The sequence below is a fragment of the Neolamprologus multifasciatus genome, chromosome 17 (genome assembly GCF_963576455.1).
Source record: "Neolamprologus multifasciatus chromosome 17, fNeoMul1.2, whole genome shotgun sequence".
Classification (NCBI taxonomy): Eukaryota; Metazoa; Chordata; class Actinopteri; order Cichliformes; family Cichlidae; genus Neolamprologus; species Neolamprologus multifasciatus.
The window spans coordinates 23,180,873-23,202,641 of record NC_140455.1 but is presented as its reverse complement, the minus strand read 5'-3'; the positions used below and the strand labels follow the sequence as shown (position 1 = coordinate 23,202,641).

The following is a 21,769-nucleotide window of genomic DNA, read 5'->3' as shown; positions in this document are numbered from 1 at the left end:
ATACAGGACCAAGAAATAAAAGGGTTGCTGCACAGCTCAGTGAGGGATGTTTAAGAATGAGCCAGCTATTTCAGTTTTCCGGTTTCTGTTCAACATGAAACCTTGGCCTAAAGGGAATGCATGGAACAAGATTATTTAGCAAGAAGCTTCCCCAGTTCAGTTTGTATCCAGTCTGTCATGAAGATAAAAAATATGCTTCCGCAATTCAAATCTCTTGCTTTCTTTTGCTTCCGTCTTTAGAAAGTAAAATTCTTCCTACCAGTTTGCCACCAGTGATCCAGAACAGGAACTCCAAAGTTCCTTTTTGCCCATTGCAGGGTCTCCACATCACATCGCTCTCCTGCCACGAATAATGACCTCAACCTGCGGGGACACAGAACACATCTGTCAATCACCTTAAGGAAGCAAGGCATATTCACTCCCTCAGTCGGAATAAATCAAAATCGATGTTCAATGCCCAAACCATAGACGTCTCAAGACTTTAAAGTTGGACTACTACATGTACAGCAGTGGTGAGTGTGTTAGACATTTACACAGACTCATCATGGGCCTGAATGCTATGGTAATTTGGGGCTTTTAACAATTTCTTCAGTGTTCTTTTTCCATGGTGGAATAACTGTAGAGCAAATATCTTTTTTTTTTTTTTTTAAAGTCCTAACTTGACAAAGCCAAGGCCTATTAATTTCTCATTTGTGATCATGACTGCCTACTGGTTTCTCTTTTCCAGCCTACACACAAATTCTAGCTCCCAGTTATGGAGTACGCTTCACTGATTTGGTCATTTATGTGAATTTCAATGTGTTATTAAAATTAAAAAGTCGCCCGCTAGAATGTAATTTACTCCTTTATTGCCAATGGTGCTACAAGGGTAAAACACTGGGTTAAATCAACCGTGAGAACCCAAATTAGAAACTATGAGTGACTATCTCTCTCAGTACTCCAGAATTTGACTTTGACTGCACTTTTCTTAAAGGCAAGATAGGCAACATGCTTTCGGAATGAGTGGGCAAAAAAAATCCATTATAAACTTTCAGCCTAGTGTAAATCAAAGGTTCTCAGAAAGACTCTTGTACCTCATCTGAAGCAGTTTTACAGGCTTCAGCACAGCCAAGCTCTTTGGCAAATCACACATCTTTTCAGACTAGATTCGATGAGCTGCATGTAAGGATATAGTGTGAAGGAGGTAAACACAAACAATGGATTAAGCAAAGGTCCTCTGAAGTTTGACTGGCACAAAAAGTCAAAAGTCAGAAATGACTGGCTTTTAGAAAATTAAAATCCCTCATCTAGTGACAAAAATGAGAAAGGAGAGGAAAAGCTGCAGAAAGACAGCTTACAACTTTCAAGGTATGTTCGTTTGTTTTTTTGCCTTTTATTTCGTTTAGAGCAGCTTTAAATTAAGTATGAGGCTTTTGATCCACAGCCGTTTGGTCTTCAAGCAAAGACCAAATGACGAAGTATAAATGGCAAACACCAACCCTAAATCCTAGAGTAGATATCCAAAATCAATTGTTCAAAATACAGCATTATCAGCTTACACTGGGTATTGGTGCAGGTCATCCTCCTCTATCTGAAAGACTCCATTATAGCTAATGTCCTCCTCGTAACAGTTAACGCAATGCTTTTGTTAACTCCCTGAATAAAAGCTGTAACTCTAAACTTCAGTCAAACCTCATTTCATTTAAAATGCAATGGGAGGATATCCAGAGGCAAAATTACAAAAAAAAAATTAAAAAAAAAAGTGCATCCATCCCAAAAACCTATTTACCTAATTGTAAATCAGAAAATCAGGACAAGCTTAATTGGTCTCATTTAAGCGAATAGTTTGTGACACTTTTGCTGACAAAAAACATTTTTCAACAGTTTTCCTTCTTTTCAGGACAGTGGAGGTGAAAGCTTGTTTATCTTGAGCATCTTCTCAAATCCCAAAGTTATTAGCCTCATGCTTTAAATGTCAAAGCCATCAACAGTGAATTCCACTTTTTCCTTCCCCTGAAACTCTCAAGCCTACCTACAGTCCTTCTGAGTTGCTCTTTTCCCCACCAAACCACATGCCCTCAATATGACCTTACAGACAGCAGCGATGAGCCCCTTAATCATGAAGTACATAAAAAAACCCAACAAACTCCTTCAAGTGTCAAATCCAACCTGCCCTTAGACCCTTCTTGTTCATCTTCATAATTCTGCTACTTTTTTTGAATAACTGATACTCCCCGAGTTCATGCCCTGCTAGTGAACCCAAACACTACAGTTTCTATCTTCAGTCTCTCTTATTTCTCCCCTATTATCCACTCCTCCTGATGGCTGCTCATATTTATTTTCAAAGCGTTGTTACCTGGTCGCTAAAAGCTTTTAGGAACAACCCACCAACCCTAGGCTACATTTTAGGCACAGCAGTCATTGAAGAGGTAGTGTAGTGATCACTACTCTACCTCTTCAATGACTGCTGACTTTTTGTATTTATTACCACCTGTAATAGAGCATCTTTTTGACTGACACTTCTTTTCTCTGTATTATTGTGCGGTCTTTAACTTATAATATAAAGTGTGTCGATGTCGTTTTGATTTGAAACTACATAAATAAAACTGAACTGAACTCTGGCATTGATGTAAACTTTTACACTGATATGGATTAAATCAGAGCACGTCATGTTGTCAGGAGCACTACACTAACTTTGACTGCTTATATGTGTGCCAACGGAGCACTTTAAAGCAGCTATAACTGTAAGTCTGAAAACATTAGGGCGATACAAAATATCGCCCTAATATTTTGATTTTTAGGGGGGAAAACTCTTTAAAAAAACCAACCAGACAGTCGATTTCCCAGCACAATGCAGCATGCAGACAGAGTTAGCAGCAAGCTGACGAACCTAGTTGAAGCATTTAGCAGCTATAGAGCCAGATATTTCCCTCAGGTGTTAGTGGAGTCAATGGAGACAGGTTTGCCAGGTGGCCAGAAACACTTCAAAGAAATGATAATGTTGCTCCATAACACAAGGATGAGAATGCTGCTACCAATGCAGCAATAAAAAAAATATAAATAAACAATCAAAAATGCAGATTTCAAGTTCATTGAGTCATAATATCATGCTGAGGATGAATAGCTTAAAATAGGGCTTAAACAAATAGAAAATATCAAATATGTCAAGGATCAAGCCACGGGACTTAACAATCATCGAACCATCCTTCAGCAGTCAGAATTTTTGTGCACAGGACTTAAGCTGAATTACATGAAATAAGTGAATAATTAGACTATCCCTGTAGGGGCCTTATGTTCTAGCTGAAAGCAAGTCTATTCCCACCACCACATGTCTCGCTATTCAAATATGGTATTCAAGTTTTCTTTGAGGAGTTAACAGATTAAAGCAGACGATGTGACCTCAGAGACTGTGGTGGGAGGGTGATGATTTAGGTGTTGCCAAAGCAGCAAAGAAACCGTTTTAGACCTCAGTTTGAGTTAATCTAACCATCTGTGTTATGTTTTCAGTAAAATTGTACCAGTTGTGAAATTCTGGACAACCGCTGGTGTTTAAAACAACACTGAAAAAACACATTTCCATTTTATTTTGTATTTCTGCATTTTGCTACTATCATTTCCTCTCCCACTGAGCGATTACAAATATAAAATCTTGACACGACACCATCACGCAGTTGCTGCAGATTTCTGTACATGCATGATCCAAATCTGCTGTTTCGCCCCATCCCAAATGTGCTCTATTGGAGTGAGATACGGTCACTGCGGAGGGCGTTTGAGTACGGTGAAATCATTGTCTGGTTCAAAAAACAGTTTGACATGAGCTGAATTTTGGGACATGGTGCATTATCCTGCTGGAAGAGTCAGAAGATGGGTAAGCTGTGATCATAAAGGGATAGACATAGTCACCATGGTTGTGGTGTTTAAACTATGCTTAATGGGTACTAAGGGCTCAGAGTGCCAAGAATATATCCCACCTGAACTGTTCATACAAGGAAGGAAGGACGGATAGATGGATGGATGAACCGATAGAGGGATGGATGGATGGATCCATGCTTTCATGATGCCAAAATTCAATTGTGACTCATCAAACCAGGCAATGCATTTCCAGTCTTCTGTTGGTGAGCCTCGGCAACTGTGTCCCTGGTGTACTCTTCCACTTCTAGCCCATTTGCTTTAAGGTTTATCTTCTCCATACCTTAGCTGTGTCGAGTAGGTTCTTTATTTTCTGTTGACTACCTAACACTTCAAAGAAGCCTGGCCCTTCTCCTCTGACCTCTTGCATCAAAAAGGCGTTTTCACCCAGAGAACTCTTGCTCACTGGATATTTTCTCTTTTCCAAATCCCAGTAGGTCAGCGGTTTCTAAAAACTTTTTTACCCATCTGGCACTAATAACCATGACATGTTCAAAGTCACTTATATCGCCTTTGTTTCCCATTTTGACGTCTGGTTTGATCTTCAGCAGGTCACCTTGATCATGCGTACATTCCTAAACCCAATGAGCTGCTGCCATGTTAATGGCTAATTAGTTATTTGCATGAATGACAATTTGAATCTTCAGTGGTAGGAGTGGGAAAGCTACCATCTTTAGTTTCACAAAACTGCCCCATAGACTCAGGATTGAAAGTGCTCTAATTTGTCAATCCAAACTATGAAGCAGGCTTCTGAATTGATTTGTTTTATAATGACACGATATTATGTTGCCTGTTTGTTTGAATAATTTATTGAAGTGATAAGACTTACCATTTAGTTGGGGGGGGGGGGGGGGGTTGCACTCAAGGAGTTGTACCTGATGAAGTAGCCACTGAATGTATGCTCTGAGTGGTAAGTTGACCCTCTTAAGGGCATCAACAGCTATTTATCTTAGCTATTTTGTTAAGATAAGGCTACAATACAGTTTGACCCTGAAGCAGACAGAGTAGGAAACAGTCCTTGTTGTCAAGGTTGAGTTTTAGTTTACAAAGCGCAAATATGCTCCAAGCTTATTATGTGATATGAGAAACAGTTAATCAGAGGAAAATACACCTGAAGTGTGTGTTCTGTTTTGTGGACATGTTAACGTGCAGAGCTGCAACTGAACAATGCAGCAGTGTATCTGCATCATGTTATAATTAAACTGAAAGCTGAGCATTAAGGCAGGTGACCCTGAGCTATTACACTACGTGACTGTAGTTCTGATTCGGTGTTATATAAATAAATTTGAACTGCCCTATGATGGTACTGCTTAAGTATCAATCTAAAATAATGAAAGCTGAAATTTAATCGTAGAAGCAAATAGACATGAGGAGGTTTAAAAGTTAAAAGTTAGATAATATTAATGGACAAACACAGGTAAGTTTAATAGACAGTCATAAGAAATCCAAGAAATCTTTAAAAATAAATAAATAAATAGGTAACAGGTGACTCAGGAGGTAAAGTGGGTTGTCAGCTAATCAAAAGGTTGGTTCGATCCCTGTGTATGTCGAATTATCCTTGGGCAAGACTCTAAACCCTCTGAAGTAATTTTTTCTACTCCAGTTGTGTTTTATTTAACCCTTTCCCCTCATATTTTCTATGCTTTTGCAGTGTTTGTCGATTTGCTATTGCAAGTTTGGCTTCTCGTTATGGTCTCATCATTCAATACTGCCTATTGGATGAACAAATTAAATTAACCACCTGGGGACAGAGCTGAAATAACTATCTGAAAACTAAAAAAAAATAAAAAATAAAAAAATATATGGCTAGCAGTTAAGAGTTGGTCTAAATTTAATACACAATAGTTAAAACCAATAAACCAAAAATCAAATAATTAGCTTTAGCTCTGATTAGCAGCTGTTACTGTTAGGTAACAATGTAAATTAACAAATTAAATTGTTAGAAATATACTGAAAGAACACCTGAAATGTCTAGTTAAAGTTCTGTATGTAAAAAAAAAAAGCTAATTAGTAGCTAAAAGCACAGTTAGCAGGTGTATTTTTTTTTTTTTATTTAATATTTTTGGCCAAAAGAGTAAGTAAACAAATTAAACTATTAGCTGAATTAAATAGTTAATTAAAATTATTCCTAAAAGGAAAAATAGTCAACATCAAATTTAAAATTGTCTGGATTGAACACATTTGAACATGAAGTTTTGATGAAGCATTAGATAAAAAAAATGTTAGGAACCACTGATCTGTTTGAATGGGTTGCTTTTAATAAAAGGCAAACACACTGTAAACACTACCACCTTTAAAAAACACCAGATTTTACTATGTACTAAAAAGCACTATCCAGTGGATAGTGGACTTTGTCACTTTTGGACAGTGAGGCTCTCAGCAATGACTTAGTTTTCTCCTGTTACGATACTGCGGACAGAGAGGCAGCTCCTTTTTCCATACTACATTTATAGAGAGCGCTGCTGCCATTACAGCTTCAGACACCCTTGTAGACAGAGTTTCAATGCATTTTTCACGTCTATGGTAACAAATGATATTTCTCAAGCACATTGACGAGGTGTGCTTGTGCATCTCAGAGTCAATTATCTACAGATATATGAGGGGTATTTGAAGTTTCTCTGGCATGAAGCTATGCATTTGTAACAAAGTTACATGAGTTTTCTGAAAGGTTTTATTACTTCCATTAAAAATAATTTAATTGAAACCTAAACAGTTACCACTGACATATCCTTCTGTATTTCACAGGATGGGGCTTTCATCATCTGCTATTATGATCATTGTTTGTTTTTTAAGGACCTGAGTTCACAATGCAGGAGGCATAAAATCAACATTTTTTGCTGATAACCCAAAAGACACGCAGTCCAAAATCTTTGAATTCATGAAGGTATGATCAACAATAATCCAAACATTCAAAAAGTACTATGAAACAGAAACAAGAGGACTGTTGGACCAGGGACATGCAGCATACTAGTACAACATAACTCTGAACAATGTAATGTCAGGACTGTTTATACACACACCCCGACACAAATTTGAACACATGAGGTGGTTAAATCCCACACAACGAACAGCAGGTGAACACAAGCAAGAAATCACTGAAATTGGAAAGTAAAACTAAAATGGAACAAACCTACAAAGTAAAACAGGAAATAAAGAAAGGAGACCAATCCTAACCCTTAACACAAAGAACTGCACTAATCTCTAAAAAGACAAACTAAACAGAAATCAGGTCACAAGAGAATAACAAGAAAATAATAACAGAAATCCAAATTCAAATATAAGAACTGAAAAGTTGAGCAGGATCCCAAAAAAATAGAAAAATAGTTTGTTATAAATTTAAAATAAAAACAAGCCATAATAATCATAATCTTAATCTTTATTCTACTAGAATAAAGACAAGACAAGAATCCCAGTTTCCAAGTTATATGGCTTTTTGTCCATTTTAACAAATAAATCATTAAGTTGACCTTGAACACTTTGGTCGATGCAAGCCAAATTTTAACAGATCATTAACATGACCTCACTCTACACCTCTGTAAAGTTTAATCAGTAAAAAAAACTAAAACTTTTCGAGCCATCTTATTTACTGACACAGTGATGACATACACGCACACAATTGCTACCAAAAACATGACGTCCTTGCTGGAAGCAATGATGAAAGTAAATAAACCAGAATAAAAGCACAACCTTACATTCAAAATACTCTACAATAAAAATTCAAAGAACAGACTGCAGCATAATACAAAAGGACACGAAGAACCCAAAAGAACAAACAAAAAAAACCACAAGCTACGTGAAGTCAAATATAAATACTAAGCTAACAGAAATAAATGATTAGATTTCAACCACAACAGCACAGCTCAAAAAATACATCACAATGCCCGTCCCAGGCATCGAGACAGGAATTTTGATGGGACAACATACACAGACTCCTATGATATGCATGTAAGCCTAGAAAGATCAATCTGGGAACTCATGGATTATAGTTTAATGATTTCAGAGACAGCAGCCAATATTTCAGGGCTTCTAGTAAAGCCAAGACAACCAGATAATGAATAACAGATAGCTGATTAAAGACTGCCTGCACACTGTTTACAACTGCTGACAAATTTCAAGAAGCTGTGATTTCCTCAAATGTTTTGTGATCATTACTCAGATTACAAAAGATCATCTTGGTATCAAAATTCTTCCCTACAGATTCTGACTGTTTATATGCAGGACTGTGTTTATAATGACTATCAAATACAAGACAATAAGTGAAAAAATAGCTTTCCTTCTTCTTGTGTAGCAAATTAAGCACTCAAGACAGATTTGAACTGACACGTAAACTGTGATTAACAGCCTTCTACACTTAAAGCGTTTTGAATTCACTTTAGTAGCATCAAAAAGCCAGATTTGATTGGAATGAAAGCTCTTTTTTTTTGGAACAATGACTGCACCACAAAGAAACCCTGTTTTAATGCTGCTTTTATAATGCAGCATGTGTATGATGGCAAATTGTTTTGCTCAAAACCAACGGGAATTGCAGCAATCTTTTACAAACGCGCTTCTGCCAAGGGGAAAAAATGCATTAAGAACAAGGCAGTGTACACGGGAACAGTTGCCTAAATGACTGATTGTGGCAGGGTCACAGCTGAGAGGAGAGATTTCAACAATATGTGAAGCCAAAAAAAAAAATGCAGCAGAAAAATCATCTCTGACTGCAGAAAGAGCTTTTAAAAAAAGCTGCTATAAATTCAGCACAGGGAACAACAGGAGATCGTCGATTCAGCACACAATGCCAGAGTTACTGAATGATTTACTAGGGCCATAGGTCATTCCCACTTAGAATTGCTTTATGATTGTGTGCTAAGTGGCGTTTTCAGACTGTGGAACAGAGTCAAAGTAGTGACTGACACAAAACCCCCGTACATTTTTACGCTCGATGCCAAAGAATTAACAAAATCTCATGAAATAATTAATCCAAGTTAAACTAATACCATGAAAAATGTTTGTTTTTAACTCGGAGCTACAGACGACCTTCACCTGATCATGCAGAGTGATTTAACACAGGTGGGCTGCAGTCAGTGAGATGCTGTTGCTTGTTATCTATCGTGATTAACACTCGAGCGGGTCGAGTTGAGGGTACAGACTGTGAGCAACAGAGGTGGGAGAGGGCTATGCATCAGCAGATGGCCAGAGACTAACGAGAGGCTGCACGGACAACCATCAGCCATGAGATGCTTTAACAAGTCACTCCTGGTGTTTCAAAGTCCTCTGCCACTGACAGCTGATGGATATAGCTGCTGTTCTCTCACACAGCAGGTTCGTCAGAGTCCCAAGATAATATGCAATTATCTCTCAGTTTCAGTCCATGTAGCCATCATAATAAGGGCAAAGATCATAGTCTTACAGGCTGAGGCTACGCTAAAAGAAAGAATCCCCAAAAACCTTTGCATGGGGTTCTTAGGCTTAAGGTTTTGGATCAACATTAGGGTTGAAAATGAAAAATAACTACAATCACAATCAAGTTGAAACCTCCAAGGCTGAAAAGTTATTGAGCTCTTCACATTCAACTTAACTCTTCCTTTAGTGCATTTATTAGCCTTTTTAGGCCATTTCGTTTTTACTTTCATTGGATTAAATTAGGTTTTTCTCATTTGCCTACTGTAACATGGTAATTTCACACCAATTGAGAAATGTTGCAAACTGCAGGTCCTCAAAGAGCTTTTATAGGTCATGGGACAAAAGGCAACCCCGGACAGGTCACCAGTCTGCAGGACTAGATATGTACTGACAGTCTTTCCCTCTCACATTCTCGACTCTCCCCAATTTAGTCCTGCCAGTCAACCTAACCATGTCTTTCGATTGTGCCGGAGTACCTGGACATCTGGATATGATCGCTATGTCTCAAAAACAAACAAACAACAACCAAAAAAAACTTTTCAAAATGAGTCCATACAAACCTACTACAATCTTCTGCATACAGTCTTTTGTATCAGACGGTGTATAACATATCAGAAATAACTGCAGTCACGCAGTAACATCGCTACGCTGCTTTGCTTTGTTGCAATACACACATAAGAAGGAAGAAAGGAATTTTATCTCAATTCCATATTCATCCATTTGTTGTTTTAGCACCAATCCCCACTGATTCAAAACCATTTATTTTGTTGCTGTACCTGGTCAGTGGATATTTTTTTCCAATTGTAGCTTGGGGGTCCTGCTGGCGGATAGCACGGATAGCAGTGGGCGCTGTGAACATTGAAGAGACTCCATGTTCAGACAAGACACGGAAGAAGGCCCCGGAGTCTGGAGTCCCTACAGGTTTTCCCTGGAATCACACAGTGCAGCAACAACTTGTTACTTTACAGCTTAATTAAGGCGTGTGTATCATCGGAATTTGAATAATGAAAAGTAAACACCAGAGATTACAGAGATTATTGTTATTGCCTAAAACCATTCCAGGAATATTTGTGCAATCTTAAGACTATAAACTGCAAAACATGAATATTTATACAACAGCTGTTTAAAATAAAAAGGCACACAGGAAGATTGACTATCCAGGCACATGGGCATGAAAACACAGTTGCACTACAGAAGTACTGTCTGTCTAGAATAAAAGATAAAGACACAAGAAGCCTGCAGGCAAAGGTCTCCAGCAGCAATTTTCACTCTTTTTTATTTTCTCCCTGGTATTCAACTAAGCGAGCTCAACAGTGAGAAGACAACTGCGGAAGAATAAGAATGGATAAAAGGAGCAGTGAGTCCTGGCTGTCATTTTCACTCCAAATAAAGGGTTTGAAGATAGATGGGCTGCTAGAAACAAGAACCATGTGGAGCAACCACCGTGACCGAAGTCAAACACCGATTTAAGGAACGGCCAATTAATTCATCGTCCAATAGCGCTGCTGCCTCAAACTGGTGAGGGAATATCAGAGTGCAAATGTAATTGGTGGCCCTATACATAAGAACTACACTGAAAGACGCACTTCCTTCTTGATCCTTTGCTGAATTATAAAAAGAAACAACTTCAGATTTCAAGCCAAGGAAAAGTGCAGAATCTCAGGAATTGATTTTAGGGACAATCTGGGCCTGGAAAAAAGCACAGTCATCAATGAACTCTATGTAAACAGAAGTCCATGTGATGCTTGCTTGTGACATTCACATGATGCATGCGTGGAGTCCAAAGAAACCCATAATGAAGCACTAATACAACAGATCCTCTGTTTTAGGAGCTAAGCAAAAACACATGAAATAAGATAAAAAGAAATGCACAGATCATATGATCATGTGATATTACACTGATCATAAAGCCAACACCAATTACAAATTGCTATACGTTAATAAAAACCCTCTGTGTGAGCCATTTCGTCAAGGTTATAATTATATTATTAAAATTCCCATTTTTCCATGACCAGTCCCTCCCACTGCAACCTTATCTCCCATTTTCTCTTCAATGAAAAGATGTTTTGCAAAAATCTAAGACCAAAAGAAAGGATGGCTTATCTGCTTTGCAGTTTCTTGTGATCTAGTGGTGTTATTGAGCTTGGCTTTGGTAATGTAGCTCAATTACAGCGAAAATATTAACCACAATCCATATGGTTAGCACATTTTGTTGTTATTGAACTTGAATACATCTCCTTTTACAGGAGATTTCCTTGAACCAAAGGAATACATGAAAAAAAATAAAGGTAGTGGACAGTGGGTCACACAGGAGTTGGGCCCGAACTAAGGAGTTTGTTTTTACCGCATAGCGTGTCGTGCAAAGGCAACTGTTAGTTCATGCTGGCCTGTCTAAACTGCAGAAAACCTGTGGGTGCAGAAGAGGCTGAAGATGGAGAGCCAAAGCCAGAGCTTTTTGTCATATTTCGTCAAAAGCAGACCGGGTGAGATCTGGAGACAAATAAAGTCACAGACAACCATTAATGATTCTTAGACAGAAACTATGCGACGTGCATTTCCTCCAGAAAGATCTTGTTGGCTCAAGGCTCTTGTTTAGTTCTCTTGTCTCAAGCTGAAATAAACTGACTGAGTTTGAGGTTTTAGGAAAGTGCAAACGCAGCCTGCTATAAAGTAAAGGAGCGTGCATGGGAAAAAATAAAAAAATAAATGCAAAAGAGTAAATCCTTTTATCCCCAATATCTTGTTTTTTGATAAATGCCGGAAGGCAAAATCCTAAGATGTGATAACTTGCCCAGCCCTTTCATTAGCTGCTTCAATTAATGATGGCATAAACATGAGCATTGACAAACTGCTCTCCCACAACTTCAACACAGGAAATTTAAAGACTCAAGTCCAACAAATGCATCCTGCAAACTAAAAACTCTTTAATACCCGGGTTGGAAGGTGTAGACTATGTGCTGGTGTTCAACCGACTGAAACCAAGAACCAAACAATAAAAGGAGCAAAGGTCTGGCACAGTTAGAGCTGCAGCTTCTCTGCAGCAGCTAGAGTCAAATATGGACACAGGTTCACACAGTTCACCACATCTTGAACTTCTTCAGTTTCACTCCATATAAACTGGAGTCTTTAGCCAATCGTGGCTGGCTTCAGTTTGTCAAGCCAACAAAGGTGTAACTTATTTAGCTCTGAACATTGTTCGCTTAAGGTTTTATTGCACATATTCTGGCACTTCCTGTTGTAATCTAACACCGCAGTAGTTAGTTTGAGATATTAAATTCGGAGGTACGTACCTCATAGAGAACAGTGCCGTTACCGTGTAGCAAAGGACCATAGCAGATATAAGAATGGCCAACCACCCAGCCTAGGTCTGAAGCTGCCCACCAAACCTGCCAAAAAGGGATCAATGCACTGAGTTGTCACAACAAAAATGCATGAAAAATTAAGTAAAAACTCATTTTACTTAAAGGCATAATAAATGTAAACAGAACAGCCAGTTATATAGTGAAAATGAAATACCGCAAGTTGAGTGTAGGATTATTGTGTATTGTATGTTTAAATGGTAGTCAGAGGTCCTTTCAAGCAGAGAGCAGTCTGTCTCTATATGCTCTTTGTTCTTAAGCATGGCACCACCTCAGAAGCGGATGCTTTATTGTCTTACTTCTCCGGGACTGAGTCCATAAATATTTGACATGGTCCATTTCAGCATCACAGCATAGCCTGCAGTGTCTCGCACAACACCCTGGGAGGGGGGAGATAAGAAAAACATTAAGACCGGTGGCAGGTGTTGCACTAAGCAAAGAAGCACGGGTTTAATATCAATTTTAAACCAGCCACTCAGCGCTGCCTTTCCAAAGGGGACGGCATCTTGTTTCCAGATGACTGCGTCTCAAACCGGCACCCACCTTTTATTAGTTAATAGCGCTGTCTAAACATTCCTGAGCAAAATAGTGTGTCCTAACATCCTCAGCTATTGAGTGTGCCTTCTCAGAGTTATGGTCTCCCTACAGCAATAACTGAGAAATTCATGGGAAATCGCACAGGAAAAAGGAAAAAAAAAAACTGGCAAGAACCGCACTATTAAGCCCAGGAACTAGCCAGCAGGAGGATATTTTATATCATCTGTTGGTCAAAGACAAAATGATGCTATTTGAAAAGAGCCAGGCCTTTTCTTTCCCCTCCATTTGAAATTGCCTGCAGGTAATTCCTCCTGCAAGAGGTTCAGCTCACACTCTGGAAAACTTCTGTCTTATTTATGTCATGTGGGGGGTGTTTAGATTGTGCCTGGACTGTTTTGCAGGCTCAAAGATCAGATGAGTCACACAGCTGCTGCATACAGAATTAGCAGCGTCTAGTCAAACACAGCTAAAAGTAAACCCTGTAACTCATCTGCATGTGAGTGTATGGTTATAGCTGCCAGTACCTTTGGCGTCCCAGTGGTCCCAGATGTATAGAGTACATACAACGGATGGTTGGAGGGCAAAGAGGCACAGTCATGTGGCCTAGCAGTGGCCATCTCTTCATCCCAGTCCAGGCTCAACTCGTGACTCATCGATACCCTTTCCTGAAATATAAAGAAAAATAGAGATGATATACAGTCTTCACCAGATCTAATGTACCTGGCAGCACACCCAGGTATAAATCAGTCAAACACACATGGATCTGAATGCACTCTGAAAAAGGGGAACTATGTTAAAAATGGCTGTAATCCCTCAACGTTTAATCCAACACTTGAATTCAAGCTGATTAACTGCACTTCAAATCATGTCACGAGTGTTTTGACTTAAAATCCACAGCAGCATTCTAAAGAGGCGAAAACACAAAAACTGTGCCGTCATCCAAGTATTTATGGATCTAACTGCATGCTGCATGCAGCCAAACATATTTTGCCATTTATTTTGATTCTTTCACATCTGCGAAGATAACGCGATTCATTTGCTCGGCGACAGCCTCCTCCTGCTCACTGTGGAAGTTCAGCCGCTGCTAATGACTCGTTTTACGATCGCCGCGGGATGAGACAGTCACTCGCGAAGCAGCCGTTCATATCTCCCAGTTATTTATTTGTCACAAAGTGTCACATAGATGAGCTCTCGGAGTGTGAACTGTGAGGATCAATTCAACTGACTCCGATGGTTAGAGCTGTGGTTTTGACCATCTTGCTTTACTTGCTTGCCTATGAAGTGAGTCAGTCTCACAAATAAATATATTCCTTTATTTATATTATGTTCCAGCTCCCATCTGTCATCGCAATCTGGCAAGCAGCAATCATTTCAGGTCATAGATTATTGCCCCTTACATCTGCTGCCGCTGACATTTCTTCTCATTTCAAACACAGACGTCTCTTTGATACTGCCATTAACATTTAATCACTTTTGGAAGGATAAAGAAATCCTCAAATCTTTTTTTTTCCCCTCCCCTCCCTTGGCTTCCATAAAAGAGTGTCAAGATCAAGACATCATCAATATCACTCAGATTCTTGAGGCAAAGGCACATCTCCCACATACATTTTAGCTCTCCTAAGCGCATTACTTTTTACTCACTTCACTGAAAGCACAGACAGAGCACCATCTTGGCTGAATTAACAACGCTTACCGAACAGTTACCTCCAGCTTACCGAATGCAATCATTTTGCAAAGCAGCTGCAACTATCTAAAGTAGTGGTTCACAGATTTTTATGGCACTGAGCCACCAGTGAATTTCTTGTATACACATAATTCCCTGTGTCCGACGTGTATATAATCTCCCAAAAATCCAAACAGCGCTCTTAATTCACCGGATCCTTTCCTGACAGACAAGACCAGACAGGCGCAACAAGATAAAAATAAATTGTGCAATGTTCATTTTATTTCACCACAAGGCTAGAGAGCAGTAGCTCAAACAGAGGCACGGATGGTAGGAATTCAGTTCGAGTAAAGAAACGACAATACTCCGCAATCTCCGTTAGAGGAAATGTTAAGTTCACCAAACATAACATTCAGCAGTGTTTAATTTACGTCTGTATAAAAGTGAAGCAGAACCAAACATCTGCTCGCTGTCACCGAGCAGCAGCTGAAAATGGCTCCAGGCTGAAGCCAGCACGGAAATGCCTTTAAGTTCGAACCTGGCAACAGCCGAGAAGTGCAGGCTCCACAAAAATCCCTACCTCCAACTGACACCTTCAATGATTCAAAATCCTGCTCCTCACATACAAGGTCTTAAATAATCAGGCCCCATCTTATCTTAATGACCTTGTAGTACCATATCACCCTATTAGAGCACTTCGCTCCCGCTCTGCAGGCCTACTTGTTGTTCCTAGAGTATTTAAAAGTAGAATGGGAGGGAGAGCCTTCAGTTTTCAGGCCCCTCTTCTGTGGAACCAGCTTCCAGTTTGGATTCAGGAGACAGACACTATCTCTACTTTTAAGATTAGGCTTAAAACCTTCCTTTTTGCTAAAGCATATAGTTAGGGCTGGACCAGGTGACCCTGAATCCTCCCTTAGTTATGCTGCAATAGATGTAGGCTGCCGGGGGATTCCCATGATGCATTGAGTTTTTCCTTTCCAGTCACCTTTCTCACTCACTATGTATTAACAGACCTCTCTGTATTGAATCGTATCTGTTATTAATCTCTGTCTCTCTTCCACAGCATGTCTTTATCCTGTCTTCCTTCTCTCACCCCAACCGGTCGCAGCAGATGGCCGCCCCTCCCTGAGCCTGGTTCTGCCGGAGGTTTCTTCCTGTTAAAAGGGAGTTTTTCCTTCCCACTGTCGCCAAAGTGCTTGCTCATAGGGGGTCATATGATTGTTGGGCTTTTCTCTGTATCTATGAAGCGCCTTGAGGCGACATTTGTTGTGATTTGGCGCTATATAAATAAAATTGAATTGAATTGAATTGAATGATTTCAATGAGTCATTAAGTGTGCTGCTGCTTACTGTGGAAAAGGAAAATAACATTTTTGCTACGGTTTTTACCATGTTCGGCCTGTTGTAGATAAGGACTTTCGTGGGCCTGTGAGAGCTCATCTCCAGGGCCTTCTTCACCAGAGGGATGTACTCCACTCTTCTGCCTGGCTCGATGCCAAATGAGGCTGTAACCAACAGCTTGGGCTGAAAAACAGATCATTTGGGAATTTGGGTTCAAGTGTAACAAGCTTATAGCTCACTCAGGTATGAATCAGTCATTTTTCTGCCTACCAAACGAGCCATTACAGGTTTAAGTCTGCTCTGGCGTCCTGTCAAATGTAGTTCACAAACTCTGCACAAGATCTCAGGTGTTCCTACAAATTCTTGGATTTGGAACGTACATAGACCAAAACCGTAAAGGACACTTCTCCTATTTGGCAAACACATTTTGGTTCCAGTATTGGTTATATTCTCTTGAAAGCTTCTCTGTGTTTAGTTTTGGTAGGTTATGCAAAATTAACATTTCACAACAAATTTGTTCTGCAAAGCAACAGAATACATGCTTTAGCTAAACTGCATAAGCATTTATTTCTGTGTTAAAATGTCATAGTTTACTCTTAATTGTCCCCTAAGAAAGAAAGCAAAGAAAGAAAGCAATGCTCACTGCAGTTCTTTCACATTTGTAGTATAAAGACGTCTCTTCCACATTAATTTTTCTATTCTCATATTATTATTATTATAAAATTTCACTGGAGATGCCAGGGAAATCATTACGAGTGGTTCTGAAAGGAAAGGCGAGATCTTTGCATTGTAGATGAAAAAAGACATTTCTTTGGCTCTAGTGTTTAAGATGTATTTAAGTATTTTAGCTAATGGCACATAAAAGTCAGAATTGTCCAATTACTGGTATTTGCAGTGATCCGCATCTGCTTGCATCTGCTTACTTCATGTAAATACAGAAAATGAACAAAGACCTAGCCCAACTTCAGCCCGTCCCTGGTTTTTAATGAGTACGTATATAATACAGTTCATGCAGTTGCTGAGGCACAGAAAAAAGATCAATTTTAAGCACAAGGTGAAAAAAGCAGCACCTAACCTTAGCGTGATTGATGCGGACAGACAGCTCTTTAGAGGCGAAGCCGCCAAAAATGAGGCTGTGTGGGGCACCGATCCGTGCACAGGCCAACATGGTGAACATGGCCTGTGGCACCATGGGCATGTAGATGACAACAAGGTCTCCTTTCTGTACCCCATTCTTCACCAAGACTCCTGCTAACCTGGACACCTGGATTGCAGAGACACATGGAGACAAAGCACAGATTTTTTTCCAAGTTTCCAATCCTTTTTTTTTTTTTAATTCCTGCATGAATTAATTTTAAATGTCTGCTCACAACAAACGTAACCAATATGCTAGCACAAAGCAGAGCTGGTAACAAGAGTGAAATAGTTTTATGCATGCTGCATATGTTGTTGGATAATTAATGTAGAAAGAAATGCTTAATTTATCCATGGTCCAATTACTAATTAGCTTCAGTTCAAACAATCTAGAAAGAAAGTCAGTATCTCTTAAATTTCATTAAATGTCATTAAGCCCTTGGGCCAAAAAGACCCCCAAAAAGACCGCCAAATAGTTTTTTTATTAAAAAAAAAAAAGAAAAAAAAAGAAAAAAAGATTGAGTTGTTTTAACAGAATAATTGGTCCAAATGTCAATCATTTTCCCTTCTTTCTTCTCTTTTGTATCTATCTTTGTATTTAGCTATCTATATGCTAATTATGGTTCAAACCAGCCGTCATGCTACAAAACTCTTGGCCAACTCTTTGATATTTAATGTCCAGAGAGCATTTCTACTTTAACATGCTCATAATCCCAGCAAAGTTTGTTTCATGCTGCAAAATAATGTCATATCATACTGCCATCTGTGTCCATGTGCTGTTTAGTTCTGCAAGCTCGGTTTTTATTAAAACTATTTACCTGGTCCTGAAGTTCCCTGAAAGTGATGATCTGTTTAGTTCCGGTCACCGGGCTGTCGTATATGATCGCAGGCTGCTCTCCACGGCCGCTTTCTATGTGTCGATCGACGGCATTGTAGCACATGTTTAGCTTTCCACCGACAAACCTGACAGAGACATACACCTTCAAACAACAAGTAACAGACACATGAACAGAGACACATGTCTGTCAGCATCTTTACCAGCATATAATGTGGGTTTTTGCCTGGTTTAGAGCTCATTTTTTTAAAATAAAAACCAGTCTGAGCCAAACATATGCAGCTGCTTTTGACAGTTGCACACAGTGAACCAATGTTCTTGATAAGGCAATCGTTTGAGCTCATTCTGGCACTGCGCATATGGATAAAGAGCAGCAGGCAGGTTGAGCAGATGGTGTCTGGGATCTGCTGTTTTGGAAGCCACATGGACATACAGACATGGTGGCCGTGTCCTTCATCTTCACTGCAGCACATTCAGACAGCTCTCTTTTCCTAGGATACATGGTATAGCTGACAACTCCACCCACGAAACAAAAGAAAAAAGAAAGGAATTTCAGTTTATACTATTCTCAGTGCAGGCGGCTGTGAGGGTGTATGCAGGCTGCTGTGCCACATGCTGTTTTGTTTTACAGCTAAATTTTGGGTTGTTTTTTTTTCCTGTAAGCATCCTATAATTTACTTTCACATCTTTAACTGTGGATGCAGGTATAATTACCCTTTTTTATTTAATTTATTTATCTTTTGCACATTGTAGGAAACTAACCACATTAATCACCTCACATCCTTTGATAGTTTTAATGGTTTCCCAATTTTTTGTTTTTTTAAATAAGTGCCCTGAACAAGTCAGGCCAAACCATAACATCTGTTCTGAAAATATTACTTTTAAATATTTAACAGAAAAAAAATATTGCTTTTAAAATGTGGGATTTTGATACTTTGTCATATCTAATTGTTGCTAGTTGGCTGCTTGGCCAAAACTAGTGGTGTTTCAAGCTCTGAGACAATTTTCTTTTCTTTTTTTACCAACCCTTTAAGGTAGCAGCAACCTGATGAAACGACTTGTGTTTTATTTCTTTGATAAAAAAAATATATATATATTTATACTACTTTTTGGAGCTTAGGGGGGAGGATAGTACTCAACTTTTGGAGTACTAGTGCAACCTGGTACTCCATTACAATATCCTCTCCATGCCCACAACATGCACACATATACACTCATTATCATCATCTCCTACGTACACACAGTATTGTTTCCCCAAACATATATCATACTTCTGACTCTTGACGGACCCTTGATTTCCTAATTATTCCTCAAGCCTCATCTTGGGGCCCATCCTTCCTCACTGACATGCCCATTAAGTTAACTGTTCTCACTCTCACAGGGAACCGCCTTAAATGTTCAATCATATTCTTTCTCTCTGTAAAACGGAAAGAATTGCATTTCAGTAACTCTCAAAAATGGTCCAAGGAAGAAACAGTGGTGACCCAGTGACAGCGTCATGAGTGGGCAAGGCTCAATGAAGCACATGGGAGAAGAACGCTGTAGTATCAAATTGCCAAAAAAATGTAATGCTAGTTCCCTTCTATGTTGTATTCTGTCACCATAGAAAAGTATCAGAATACACAGTGAATTGCCATTGTATTTGTTTTTTTGTTTTTATATGGCTGCATAAAACCAGTCAGTGTCCCCATGCTTACCCCCCAACCACTGCCGAAACCAAGAAGAAGGGGGACATGAGCATCAGAACTAGACAGCTGGACAACAGACTCTGATGAGTCACAATTTCTTTTACATCATATGGATGGCTGGGTGCTGTGCATTCTTTACCTGGTGAACAGCTGGCAGCAGAATGCCCTATGAAAAGAATGCAAACCTACTGAGAGTCCATGCCTCCACATTTCTGTTTCGAAGGGGGCTCCATAAAAAAGGAGGCAGGTGGTCATAATTTAATACCAGACAGATATACATCCCACCAATTAATGCTTTCAAAGTTCCTGGGAACTTCCCTGCTCTAAATACCTGTTTGAATAATGACCTGGGTAGTGAACGTTGCAGCTGTCTGATAAGAGCACCCAGGATAGTGCAATAAGCAAAAATGTGGTTCGTTTTCTGGGGTCAACGCGATTCCATAGACTTTACATCAACAGCAGAGCCACTTGAAGTCCACACACTTCCTGATCGTCACCCATTGGCTCTCGGCAAAACTACCAATCACAGAAGAAATAGACGTTCCTCCAGGGATCGCTAACAACTTAATAACCAATCATAACAGAGCTGACGTTTCCCCTTCCTAAACCAACCACTCACAACAGGACAACCCTCCGGGTTATCCAGTTGTTAATTCCCCCCCCCCCCCCCCCCCCCCATTGTAATAAATTAATCGTACAGTCACGCGCATAAAAGAGTAAAATGACGAAGCTATGTGGGTTGGATGAAGAGAAAATGAACCACAATATCGTGGTTTCTATGTGAGTTGCCCAAAAGTTATTCATTACTAAGCAAATAACTTCAGGGTTATGAGATTATTGAGGGCGTGTGTCCACTCTATGGGATATTATCATACATGAGAGAACGCGTTGATTTCACTCATGAGACAGGTGGCGGTCACGCACAGGTTGTTTACCACGTTTCATTCCAACTCGCCCACACAACATTTAACACCAGCTGTTGTGCAGGTCACGTGTAGTTCACACTGAAACCTACCAGTTTGGGAACACCGGATCCTCAACGTGCAGAGTTTTACTCCACGGCTCAAACCAGTTTATGTCGCGCCCCACGTCAGCCCAAAACTTCTCGGGGTTGTCCCTGGCCGCCGCGAAGACTCGGCTGTACGCAGCATCAGACGCATACTTTCTGCAGCACTGCGTGGGGAAGTGCGACTTAAAACTCCCAGATGCTTCACCTGCATTTCGCTTTGCTGCTGCACAGAGAGTCCAAGCAAACCTCCCGAGTGTCTTCTTCCGCAGGACAGGAGCGCAGTTATTCAGGCGCTGGACTGAGTGTTTTACCCTGAGAAGCATTGTTGCTGGGGGCGTTTTTTGAACTTCCACGCTGCTTTCCCGCGTCCCTCTTGTTTTTGTGTGCAGCTTTGGAGCCCGCTTCTACAGTTCAATGCTAAACGACGTCATGCGGGCCCACTTAAAGGCAGAGGACTTCTGCAGAAATTCTTAACAAGTGCCTCAGGGAAGGCTGTGAACTGTGAACTGGATGTAGTTGATGCTGCAGAAGGATTTTAAAACACAGTCAGCGTGATTACACAACACATAAGCTCCACCGCAGCTTTCTTAAACCAACTATTTCGGGTGGAAAATAATCCTAAGACATTTTTCTAACATTAAGCAAGAATTCTGCCGTGCAGTGCAAAGAAGAGAGGAACATTGTTGATAGCAACTGTACCTCCTGTCCACCGGAATTATTTATTTATTTATTTATTTATTTATTTATTTATGTTTACTTCCAGCATCATTAAATTTTAATTGTCCTCGAGGTAATATCAATACTCCCCCTTGAGTGGAAAAATGCAAATAGCCCCACATCTGCTAAAACTGATCATGGCGTGCATTCATTTGTTTGCTTGTGGGTATTAATGGGAATAATTACTCGTGTAGAGTCATTTAAAAACCTTAAA

The 21,769-nt window shown here is 39.7% G+C and overlaps 1 protein-coding gene across 2 annotated transcripts in view; it reads right to left on the bottom strand.

Annotated features, from left to right (window-relative positions):
* The window catches only part of acss3 (acyl-CoA synthetase short chain family member 3), a 66,330-nt gene extending 44,808 nt beyond the window's left edge, over window positions 1–21,522 (bottom strand). The window contains exons 1-9 of one of the 2 annotated variants that reach the window (XM_085138676.1): window positions 20,845–21,522; window positions 18,125–18,269; window positions 17,248–17,436; window positions 16,221–16,355; window positions 13,694–13,834; window positions 12,932–13,012; window positions 12,564–12,659; window positions 10,050–10,201; window positions 260–363 (exon numbers count right to left, since the gene is read on the bottom strand). In XM_085138676.1, coding sequence (XP_084994802.1) covers window positions 260–363; window positions 10,050–10,201; window positions 12,564–12,659; window positions 12,932–13,012; window positions 13,694–13,834; window positions 16,221–16,355; window positions 17,248–17,436; window positions 18,125–18,269; window positions 20,845–21,161 — 1,360 coding nt within the window. In that variant the 5' untranslated portion in view covers window positions 21,162–21,522. Of the gene's footprint in view, window positions 1–259; window positions 364–10,049; window positions 10,202–12,563; window positions 12,660–12,931; window positions 13,013–13,693; window positions 13,835–16,220; window positions 16,356–17,247; window positions 17,437–18,124; window positions 18,270–20,176; window positions 20,476–20,844 lie in introns of those variants that run through there. The other variant, XM_085138677.1, reaches the window with a different exon arrangement.
* Window positions 21,523–21,769: the final 247 nt, after the last annotated feature.